General features: G+C 33.4%; 1 protein-coding gene across 1 annotated transcript in view; it reads left to right on the forward strand.

Moving 5' to 3' along the window:
- Nucleotides 1-12,525, forward strand: part of AGPS (alkylglycerone phosphate synthase) — a 160,773-nt gene that overhangs the window by 111,829 nt on the left and 36,419 nt on the right. The window contains exons 13-16 of the mRNA XM_044242402.1: nucleotides 403-479; nucleotides 2,590-2,702; nucleotides 8,813-8,882; nucleotides 10,236-10,297. Of these exons, the coding sequence (XP_044098337.1) occupies nucleotides 403-479; nucleotides 2,590-2,702; nucleotides 8,813-8,882; nucleotides 10,236-10,297 (322 nt within the window). The remainder of the gene's footprint in view (nucleotides 1-402; nucleotides 480-2,589; nucleotides 2,703-8,812; nucleotides 8,883-10,235; nucleotides 10,298-12,525) is intronic.

A 12,525-nucleotide genomic window follows, 5' to 3' on the forward strand; every position in this document is an offset into this window, starting at 1 on the left:
TATTTATTTGACAGACAGAGATCACAAGCAGGCACAGAGGCAGGCAGAGAGAGGGAGAGGAGGAAGCAGGCTCCCTGCAGAGCAGAGAGCCTGATGTGGGACTCGATCCCAGGACCCTGAGATCATGACCTGAGCCGAAGGCAGCGGCTTAACCCACTGAGCCACCCAGGCGCCCACAAGAGAGGTTTTGTACAACAAAAAGAAAGTTGTGACTTTTGAAAGAAAATAAAGTTAAAAGATGTAGATATTAATATCAATATGCTATATATAAAATGTAGGAAGATTTAAAAAATTGGAGACATGAAACATTCACTTTTTTAGGATACTTAATTAAACTAGCCTCTTAATCTTTTGAAAAAGAGAATTTACTATTAATTTAAATTATGAACTTTTTCTTCTTAGGTCATGCTCTTAAACCTCAGGTTTCCTCTATTTTCACATCATTTTTGGATGGCTTAAAGAAATTTTATATTACAAAGGTAAGAATTTTTATAAAATGCTAAAATTATAAAGTGCTTATGATATTTTGTTTTCTGTCTTCTCCCCCTTCACATTTACCTGTTATCAAGTATGTTTTTTCATGGTGTTATGTACCTTTTTAATTATTATTTTTTATGTTGGAATACATATTTTATCAAGTAAATCAGCTATGCATTTAATTTCAGAAATAATTTTTTCAGATATGAAGTTCCTAAAAATAACATCAAACAGTTTCATGCATGTAAGGTTTTTTATAGTTTGATTTTTTATTTATTTTTTTTTTTTGGTAGTAGATATCTATCTAGTGAAATGAGAGTGTGGACTTTTTTTTTTAATCTTTGCTGAATTCCTTTCCTAAAGGGTTATGCCAGCTTACATTACCTCTAGGGACACACCGGTGCTATTTCTTTGTTCCATCCTTGCTATGGCATGTGGGAGTTGTGTTCTGTTATGTTCTAGATGTACTGAATCTGGGGGTCGGGGGGGGAAAGAAGTACTTTATTTTAGTTAGTGTTTCTCATTGAAATTCCAGTGAGACCCATCATTTCTTTGTAATTCCTAGTACAGTTTTTGTCTGCATTAGTTCAGTATGGTTATTTTGCGAGGGGTGGCAACTTCGTGTTTTTTTTTTTCCCTTGGTACTTTGCATGTACCATTTGAGTAATGGGATTATTAGATGCCTTTGTCTTAAATGTTGTGAATAATTTTTTGAGTCAGGTGACTGCCTTTTAATTAATTAATTAACTAATTAATTAATTTGGTTGACTCCCTTTTTAATAAGAGTTTTTCTTTTTGGTGCAAAAGTTTCAAAATTTTGTATCTTTTCCTGTGATTATTTAACCACTTTTAAGTTGGGAGCATTTCTTCTCTCTCTTGCTTTTTTTGTTAAGTGGGAATTAAAAATTTTTTTATCTTTATTACTCTTTGAATTTATTTCAGTTTTATGATTTGAGATAAAGCTCTAAATTAACCTTCACCCTGTACTCCCCCCAATTGCTAACCAGTTGTGGCAGCACTATTAACTAACTAATCCCTGCTTCTCTTACATTGACTTGCCATGTCTGAGACATCTTATGTACTGACTGAGGACGTAGACTCCATTTTCATGTCTCAAATACTGTATGATTTCTCTTATATGCGCAATCTGGAAAAAATTTTCAAAAAAACACAAAAAAACATGCTTATAGATACAGAAAACAGACTGGTAACTGCAAGAAACAGGGGTGAGGCATGGGAAAAGAAGATGAACTTTTTTTGCTTTTAGGGGTTGAGGGATGGAAGGAGAAGGTGAACTGTTTTTTTGTTTATTTTTTAAATTTATATAAATTGAATTTTAAAAAGGTATCACATTTTTTTAAATGGCTTTTGTTCTTGAAAAATTAAATGGATTTAATTGCTATAGATCTAGTTCTTGTTTTTTAGAATTTTCCTTGTTTTCCATCATAGCCTACTGTTAATCAACCTAGGAAAAACTTTAGAAACTCTTCACCATCTTAGGAAGTACATTAAGGTTTCTATCAGAATTGGAATGCACCTGTATATTAAGTTGAGCAAGGATTGACAGGTTTATATGCTTAGTTGAGGCATTCTAAGAACATAAGTCTTTATAATCCATTTTTAGACATGTTTTCCTAATGAGGTTACATACTTTCTTTTATTGTTACTCTTAGGTATTTTAATTGTATATGTAAGATCTCCTTTGAAAATGTTATTTAATAAGAAGTTATTGTTGGTATGTAAGGATGCTGTTATTTTTTACTTTTTGCTCATGTTACATTTTGCTAATTCATTATATTCTATCATTTGGTATTTTAATTTGCTTCTTTATTGCAGCTCTAATTCTTACATGTTCTATTGTTGTATTATTTACCCATATGACACTATGGCATACTTTGAAAATAAGTATTTTTCTGTAGCTTTGTTATTTGTAACAACCTGAATGGGTGCATTAAACATTCTTTTTGATTCACATGTAAAATTCCAAAGCTCAGTTTTAAACAGTTGGTATCTTTGAGCCCAGATCGGAAGGAAAAATGAGCAAAATGTATTTTGATTTACTGTTTTGTAGGATAAGACTTATCTGTAATAATCTTTTTTTTTTTTTGGTAGTTCAAAGGATTTGATCCAAATCAGCTAACTGTTGCTACATTACTATTTGAGGGCGACCGTGAGAAGGTTCTTCAACATGAAAAGCAAGTGTATGACATCGCTGCAAAATTTGGGTATGGCTTTTAGTTCATAATGGCAAGAGAATGTTAATCTAAAATTCTGGTATCTGGGGGCACCTGGCTCACCTGGCTCACCTGGGTTAAGCCACTGCCTTTGGCTCAGGTCATGATCTCAGGGTTCTGGGATTGAGCCACACATGAGGCTCTCTGCTCAGCACGGAGCCTGCTTCCCCTTCTCTCTCTCTCGGCTCTCTCTGGCTTCTGAGGGGCACCTGGGTGGCTCAGTGGGTTAAGACTCTGCCTTCGGCTTAGGTCATGAGTCCCACATTGGACTCTCTGCTCAGCGGGGAGCCTGCTTCCTCCTCTCTCTCTGCCTGCCTTTCTGCCTACTTGTGATCTCTCTCTCTGTCAAATAAATAAATAAAATCTTTTAAAAAAATAAATAATTAAAATTCTGGTATCTATAAACTGTTGTTAATGTATCCTTTAAAGTATTAAATTTGGGTAATGTATGATAGTCAACTTAAAATGTGTTGGTTTACTTCTAAAATTTGTGATCATATATGAGATATATTAAATATTTTATTATATTTTTCCATTAATGCTGATTGTATAATGTTTGCTTTCATTGTACTAGAGTAAAATATGGAAAATACATAATCCTCTTACTATTTAGTGTTAATTGTATATGTATAAAACATGTTATTAGTATGTTTTTAAAAGGAAATTTTTTAAACAAAAGAATTTGATAAATTTTCTATACTCCACCCGTCACTTACTGTTTTATGCTGGTATAAAGAAACAGAAAACATTTCACATCTATAACCAACTGAATAATGATTGGGTGGTTTCTTTCTGTCTGCTTGATGGATTATGAGATTGATTGATGAGAACTATAGTGAAATGCCATTTATCAGGACTACATTTTTTTCCTTTCCTTTCTAAGTACATAAACTAAGTTTCCTGGATAACATTTTCCTCTTTTAATTTCAGAGCTTAAAATATACATTATGTTTAATCTGAGTTCTTTGTAAATATTTACTTTAATTTCCCTTTTTTGCTATTATGAAAATAAATGGGCACTTAATTTGTAGCCTTGTCTTTTAGAATGCCTCACTTTTATGTATTTTTTTCACATATAATATTTAGCCCTTCATTTTTAGGATGTTCTGAACTTAGTGTTTAAATGCAGAATTCTTAGAAAAAGATCTAATCTTGGGCTTGATTTTTAGTTTACTTTTGTACTGTTTTTGAGTATTGCAAATTAGTTCCTTGGTTTTATTTTTACCTTATTCTGAAATTGGCAAGTGGAATTTCTTTAGTAAAAGATGAAATTAATTAATCTTTCACTTTTCCTCTTTCACAGTACCTTTTCTGGGAATTACTGATTTTTTAACTAAATGAGTTAAGAGTAATTGTGCTATAAAAGTTCAGTTAGTATCTGAAAGGCTTAGATTACAGGCTAATCTCTGAATTTATTTTTGAAATGTACGTGTGCCTACTTTTTGGTTTCTAGGTTTTGGGAGTTTATACATAATTTGATTTTTAGCTTTTATTTCCTAAAATCCATGGTGTTGGAAAAAATTAAGGTGGTTTAGATGAAAACCTTTTATATCTAAAGTAAATCTTTTATTTCTGTTCTTAAATATTAGAGGTTGAAACTTTAAAAAAATTTTTTACATATTAAAAAAAATTTTTTTTAAAGGTTTTGTGTATTTATTTGACAGAGAGAGAGTTCACAAGTAGGCAGAGAGAGAGCGGAGGAAACAGGCTCCACTCTGAGCAGAGAGCTCAATGCAGGACTCGATCCCAGGACCCTGAGATCATGACCTGAGCCTAAGGCAGAGGCTTAACCCACTGAGCACCCAGGCGCTCTATATATTTAAATATTTAATTGGGATTTCAAAATTGTTCAGGAGCACTTGTAGGGAAATGTACACTATAATATTCGAATCATGTTATATAAATAAGGTAAATTTTCTTAGTTTCACCTTAATCCCTTGGTCCTCAACCTACTTCCCACACACACCCTCACAAGTGGATACACATGTATAGAAATTCTACTTTATAGTATCTTTAAGTGTAATTACAATTCAGAGTAGCCAGCAAACTCATTAGTAGTTAATAATGTGCTGCATTTCCTATTGAACTGGGTGGGTAGCATGATGGCAAAATGCCTTTTCATGTGAGGTAAGACACAATTTTTATAGGGCATGTCCTGTCTTCTCTTGGATATCACTGCTGATGCCTAGTATATACTAGATGCTTGATTGAACATTTGTTGAAAGAATTAAGGAAACTGAATATTTTTCCCTAACAATTATTATTCTGTTTCATATATGCCTAACTGCTATGCCCTTCTTTAAACAGTGTATTTTAATCTTTTAGGTATTTATCAGAGCCATTTTGTCAGTTTTAAGTTGAGCCGCCAACTGTCATGAATTCTGCTGTCATATAATTTGTCTTGTTTTTCCCATGTAATTCCAGTCATTTACAACTTAGAAGTTAAAAATGAACTTTCTTAGGATGAATCCAGGTCTTTTTAGAGACTGATACTGAAGCCTCAGAACTACTGAGTTCATTCAAGTTATCTGTTTATATCAAACAAAACATATCAAAATCATCCATTAAAATAGGTTATAGTAAGTGAGATACCTATTTAAAGCAAGGGCAAAACATTAAACCTCAAACTTTGATTGGGGTCTCGTTTTTTTTGGCTATTATTATTTGCTACTTATTAGTTATGTTATAATTAATTTCTTAATGTGCTTTCATCCTGGTTTCCTTCATTTGGATGCAGAAATCTTCTGTATTAACAATTCAGGCTGTCATTAGGCAGATGACTTAGGGCTATTTTGGTTTTGATTTGATTTGATACTTGGAAATATCTTCATATGGTTTTCTAGCAGAAGTCCTGGTTTTCTCCGTATTTCTTCCTAGGCACTAGTTCTTCATTCTAATCACTGAAAGATTCAGGGATATTTTTCTTACGTAAGATGCCACTTGGCCAACCCTTGCTCCCCAGTGAATGATTTCTTCTGCATAACTAAAAAGCAGCATAAATTTCTTTCTGCTAAAGTTTGATTAGTTAGTTTAGTTCATGTACTTTATTTTGAATTAGGACATTATTCATCTATCTTTTGTTTTCTGTTCTTTTGTTTTATCTTCTGTTCCTACCACCTCATTAGCTTTGAATTGATTATTTTAAATAAAGTACTCCCAACAGTTTAGAACATTTTTAAGTGTTATCTTAGCCATTTTTCCTTCTTTCCTTATACCCCTACCCTAACACTGTTACATACCTTTGAACACGTATGCGCCAATGGAACATAATAGGCAAATGTTGAATAATCATACTTTGGTGGTTTATCTATGTTTGCTAGCAATATACTTTAACTTCTCTAAGGGTTAAACAGAATAAACATTCCCTGTCAGCAATCATGACAGATGTATTGACATTTATCATAGAACTTAAGGTAATGTGTTATTGTTATTTTTAAAGTGTGTGCTTAAGTTGTTTAATGTAATTCAACATGAGAGTGATTAGGTTCACCAGATGGCTCTTTTATATAAAAAGATTGTCTTTCATTCCTCTTTCATTAGTCTTCCCAGCCCTTTCTCATGAAACAGGTTTAAATTTATTTAAGAACCTTGTTAATTGATGTTTGAGATTTGTGGAGAGGAGTAGGAAGTAAGAGATGGATATTGCTACTTTGCCATAAAGTGGTTTGAACCTTAGTATACTTTTAAAGTTTATCACAAATAGAAAATCTGGAATTAGAAAAATTTTAGACATATTTTATTTAGAATTAATTCTATATAGCTGTCCTCACCAGTGAACCAATTACTACTTGGACCCAAGTTAAATACCAAAATGGCTGCAAAATGGCAAGTTAAAAGCATTTAATTTCTACACCCTACTCTTGTTTATAATATTGTATTTTAAAGTAATCCTGTCTGGAAGATAGAGTTCTGAAAGTTACAGAAAGAGACAAAGAGAGAGAGAGATCGAAGTTACAGAAAGCTAAATTTGCCAGAAAACCTGTGATTCCGAAAAGCAAGCCCAGAATGACTTTTATTCTCCTTTGGGATTTATGAATAATTAGAATGACTTTGGTTTTTTCCTGTTTTGGATAAGAAAATGCATGTTTCTGTGTGGTTTGTCACACTGAATCCCAAAGTGAAGCAGATCTTCCCACCCCACCAGATGTTAGAACAGGATCTAAAGAAAAATGGCTTGACATGGGATTGCAAAGTAGGACTTTTTCTCATCCTGATTTAAGAGAGACAAGTCTACTAAATATCCCTACCTGTTACTTCCCACCAAATATGTGTGTAGAGTGTGCCTTCTCAGGGATTTCCAGCGCAGGTCTCCTGCACCCTTTGCTAGTCTTCACTGTCCTTTCTTTCTGCTGCTAGGCCCGAGAAGAATTGTACCTGTTTCCTAGCTCAGTAGTGTTTTTTTCTTTCTTGAACTCAGTGTCTGACTCTGCTTCATATCTACCTGAGGTATAGACTCAGATATTTTCCTCCATGCACACAATTTACCACAGCAAACTTCTGACTTGTTTGCTTCTTGTTTTAGACCTTTATTTGACCTCCTACCCTGACCTCAAATCCATATATATTCAATCCAGAATTATATTATTTCTTCTTACTTTTCACTTTCAACTGATTGACTTTAAGTTTTGTCTTCTTTGGTCATTAACATTTAGTAATACAAACAGGCCAGGCCACCCCCCCCCCCCCCCGTTTCATTTCTTTCTATTCCATTCCATTCCATTCCCTTGTATTCCATTCCATTGTATTCCAAGACTAGAGCTGCTCCTGTCAAGTGTTTGTCAGTTCCCTGGGTGATACTGATTTGTTTATAGGCAGCTATATTCTAAGTCAGAAAATCTGATTTGGCCCTTACATCTGAGTTTAAAATTGCCTTACAGTATTTATATAGCATAAAAGGTACATCTATGAAGTATTACTTACTTACTGCTAAATCCAAGCAAAACTTAGGGGGAAGCAAGAACTTAACTCTAAGGTGTTAATCGAAGCAATAAGAAAATTGATTCTTCCAGAGAAGGCTCAAATAACAGAGGTTCAAGACCTGAGTCTTAGGCAACACTGTGATTAAGGGCTCAGCATCCTGAGACCAAGGAGGTGTAATTATGGCATTCTACAGAGAGACAGAGAAATTTATCACCCATTATGACCCAAGAAAGTCACATGAAAGTACACTTTTCTTTTTATCTGGTTTTATTGAGGGATTTTTTTTTCCCATGGGCACTTCGGGAGTTTATGCTAAGTTTTCTTCAGTTGACTAAGAATAGCTAAAATTTAATTTCTCTCTGATGATGGGAACAAGAAAAAGTGAAAGTTCTTTACTGAAGGTAGTAGAATAAGAATGACTTTTACAAAGCAGAGTACTTGGACTGAATTATATATCATTTGGGATTAGTTCTAACTAGATCACCAAATACAGTTTCTGTGGATAAAACTACTTTCAAACTGAAATGAATAGTTCATAGTAATAAAACCTTACCTGTTTTCTTGTAATTATATGTTGCTTCCTAAACTTTAATGTTTCTGTGTACATATATTTTGTCTCATTTAAGTTACAAATTTCATAAAATAAACACTGTGTCTGTTACTTCATATGCAATGTGCATGAGTATGCAAAAAACTTCTTGGCATTTGGAAGATGTAGTCCATCATTGTACCTCTTTATATGTGAACAAGACTGTAATGACACATGAATATATGGATAAGAATATATGAATAAAATAAGAGTATTTTAGGTATCTTGTTTTGCTTGTGAAGTTTATTAAAGTTTTCTTAAATTTGTTTCTTCTGGCTAATTCTCTGTTGTCAGAATGGGTAGAAGTAGTTGAGTTCGTAGGAGTCAGTTTTATTAGTTTGATAGATAAAAGTTTGAAATTAATGACCAAATTGAAATATTATGTGTTTTTAGCTTTTTGTTACCCAAGCTCATTCTTTTGACAGCTCTTTGATACATTTGTGATAAATTAGATTAAATTAAAATTAGATGCAATGTAATATTTGTTAATCTGTTAAGCAGTTATCTTTGGGTGTCATATTAGTTTGGTTAGTTTTATATATTTTTAATAAATACATCTGATAAATATTCACAGTTTGTTCTTTAATTACAGTGGATTGGCAGCTGGAGAAGATAATGGACAGAGAGGTTATTTGCTGACCTATGTCATCGCATACATTCGAGTAAGTTATCTCTTATTTCCCTTGTCAGTTTATGTTGCAGACCATACTTTTCCTTACTTTGAATGAATAAAATTATTTTCTTAAATTTTAATCTAGTATGGTGTACCACATCATTTTACATGAATGTAAGACTAGCTTACAAGTGTTCAGAAGCCCAGTGAAATCTTCCTTATATGTTTTTGAGGAATTTAAAGATTATTTAGGTCATTCTACTCTGACTGGTTCATAATCTCTTCTAAAGATATATAATCTTTCTTTAACTCTTTAAAAATTGGTATTTAACTTGGTTCCAAGTAATTATTGGTTCACTGGTGATGATTTCTATATAAAATTAATTCTAAATAAAATAATTTGTCTAAAATTTTTCTAATTCCAGATTTTCTATTTTTGAGAAACTTTATTAGTCATGTTGACCAAGAGTCTACTATACTTACCGATAGGAAAGTATTCTTTCAGAAGTTTATTCATTTATTTCGTTTTGTTTTTCTACTTTGGCTGTAATAAACTCAAGTTTTGTAGTTGTTTTTGCTCTTACTAGGGTTACATTTTGAAAATATTGCTTGTTTATGTAATTTGAAGGGTCTTATTTTAAAAAGTCATTCCTCAAATGTCCTACTGAGAATTTAACTTTCTCAAGTGCTGAATTTTCTAAATAGTCACTTGGAAATTGTTCTGAAGGAAATACATAAACTTATATAAAATTTGTTTTTACTTCTCTAAGAAAGCTTGGATTGTGTTCTCATTTTTAAAATAACTTAATCCTTGGGGCACCTGGGTGGCCTAGTCGGTTAAGCATCAATCTGCCTTCAGCTCAGGTCATGATCCCAGGGTTCTGGCACTGGCCCCATATTGGGCTCCCTGCTCAGCAGGGAGCCTGCCTCCCCTCTGCCTCTACCTGTCACTCTGCCTACTTGTGCTCTCTCTCTTCCTCTGTCAAGTTAATTTTTTTAAAAAGTCTTTAAAAAAAAAATTTAATCCTTGGTAAGATCTAAATTTTAGGTTGCAGTAAAGTTGAAGCATATACGTTTTCCTGGGCATGTACACAGACAGTTCTTAGATAGAGACTCCATTCCTCGGAGAAATATTTAAATTCCTGCCATGTGTCAAGCACATTGCCTGGTACACGGGTACAGAAGACAGCAAGACAGACAAAGTTCCTGTCCTCCTGGAGGTTATAGCTCACTCTCAGGGCCACTTTCTAGTGCTTTTATGGAGTGGAGAGTAAAGAGCAGTGGAGGTTACATTAGAAACAGGTAATATTAAAAATTATGTGAAATACTAGCAATATTACAATAGTATTCATTCTTCTGCGCCTGTTGTAATATCTTGATTTTTGTATATATGTTTTGACAGGACTTGGGCTTGGAATACTATGTATTAGGAGAGTCTTTCGAGACTTCTGCTCCTTGGGACAGGTAAAATATAATAAAATGTCTAATATTATTCAAATATGCTATAGGAGTTGCTGAAATAATGTATCTTTGTATATGAATATATGAATTTTTAAATTTTTGTAAAGAAACACTTTTATTTAAATTAATATCTTTGGGATGCCTGGGTAGTTCCAGCCAGTTGAGTATCTGACTCTCTCTTTCAGTTCAGGTCATGAGATTGAGCCCCAGCATTGGGCTCTTGACTCAGCAGAGGGTCTGCTTTAAATTCTCTCTCTCCCTCTCTCTCTCCCCCCTCCCCTCCACTCGTGTTCTCTCTCTAAAAGAAATAAATATTTTAAAAAAATCAGTATCTTCTTCAGAATGTCATATTTGTGAGCCTTTTTGTTTGTTTGAGGCAGATTTGTCCATGTCCCATAGAAGAAGAAGATATTATTGGAGTCTACGTTTTAAAGAATCTTATTGAGCCCTTAAGTGTCACTGTATAGTTTCGCTAGCTTTAGTGTAAAATTTTAAGTGCTTAATAGCTTAAACGTCCTCTGAAAAGTCCCCCCAAATTTTAAAACCACTGTTAACCTTCTCTTGTAATAAATGATTTAGCTTTTGATATTTGTAGGGGTAAAATATTAAGTAAGATTTTAACTTGTATTTCAGTGATTTCTAAAAGAAATCCAGCTTAAGATATTATGTACAATTTCTGTTTTTGCATTATACACATGTACATACAGATACTGGTTAGGGAATTGATAATAAAAACTGATGAGCAAATGTGAGATAGTTTTATTAAAACCTTTGAGTTAACTCATTCAGTAATAAAAATTCTTAAGACTGTTGGTACATTTTTATTTGAGTATGCCTTACATTTTACTTTTTCTTTATAAAATCTACAAATTATTTTAAAGCTATTATAAAGTAAATTAGATATAACAGATCCATCCCCATGAATCCACCTGTAGATATTACATATCTTAACATTTTTTTTCTACTCTAACCTCTTTACTCCCCTCCCCCAGAATACTTTTTACTTTTCTGCATTCATTCTTTATCTACTCTGGGTTCTAACTTTTGGTGCATGGATGTTCATAGTCCATGCATTATAAAACAGTGATCAAGTGATAGTACCAATCTGTTACTTAGTTTTTGATGTGATATTTAACAAGGGGATAAATCTTATAAATAAAAAAATCAACTTACTGACATCTGAACTTTTGAACAGCAAATATCATTTGGTAGCTATTCATAGTTGTCTCAAAGACCATTTTAGTCTTTTATATATTTACTTGCTGGGAACGGTAGGTTAGTGTAGTGTTAACTTCTTCAGCATTATGAATTTCCTCATCCGTTACTATTAGTTGATGATTGCCATTTGTCTTTCTATTCTTGGAACTATGGAAGCTAATCACTACTATCTTTTCACTATTTAAATCCTTTTCTTGTGTATTTTTTATATATTTATTTTACTCACTGACAGTAACTTTTATACAGGGTTATGTATTTGTTTTGTTTTCATTTAAAACAATACCATCAGCTGAAGTTTTCTTAAATAAAATTAATGAGAAGCAGCTACATTCCTGACATAAAATTTACTTGTTACTTATTCAGCAACTTGCTTTTTCTTTCAAACATTTAGCTAGGTAGAGACCATGTTTAGCAGAAACCCATGGGATCAGTCTTCAACTCTCACACATTAGTAGATTGCTAGGCCTTTTCATGCATAAGTCTCTCACAGGATTATTGGTCTTACTAGTTTTTGTGTATTTCTCAGTAGCCTTAGCAAAATGGCTATACCTGTTAAGTGCTCAATAAATATTCTGCAGAGTCCTATGAGTGAACTCTGGAATGGTATAAGAATACAGCCTAGGGGCGCCTGGGTGGCTCAGTGGGTTAAAGCCTCTGCCTTCGGCTCAGGTCATGATCCCAGGGTCCTGGGATCGAGCCCCACGTCAGGCTCTCTGCTCAGTGGGGAGCCTGCTTCCTCCTCTCTCTCTCTGCCTGCCTCTCTGCCTACTTCTAATCTCTGCCTGTCAAATAAATAAATAAAATCTTAAAAAAAAAAAAAAAGAATACAGCCTATAAAAATAGCTGTCTAAAAGGTCTGAACTGGAGATTTAAAGATTTTGGAGACTCACTGGCATGAGATTTGGGATTAAAACCAAGAGAGTAAATACAAACCCTTATAGGTAGTATAGCTGAATGGAAAAAAAAGAGGGCCTGAGAATGAATTCCAGGGAATCCCAGCATTTAAGGGATGA

This window comes from Neovison vison, chromosome 3 (genome assembly GCF_020171115.1).
Source record: "Neovison vison isolate M4711 chromosome 3, ASM_NN_V1, whole genome shotgun sequence".
In the NCBI taxonomy this organism is placed as follows: domain Eukaryota; kingdom Metazoa; phylum Chordata; class Mammalia; order Carnivora; family Mustelidae; genus Neogale; species Neogale vison.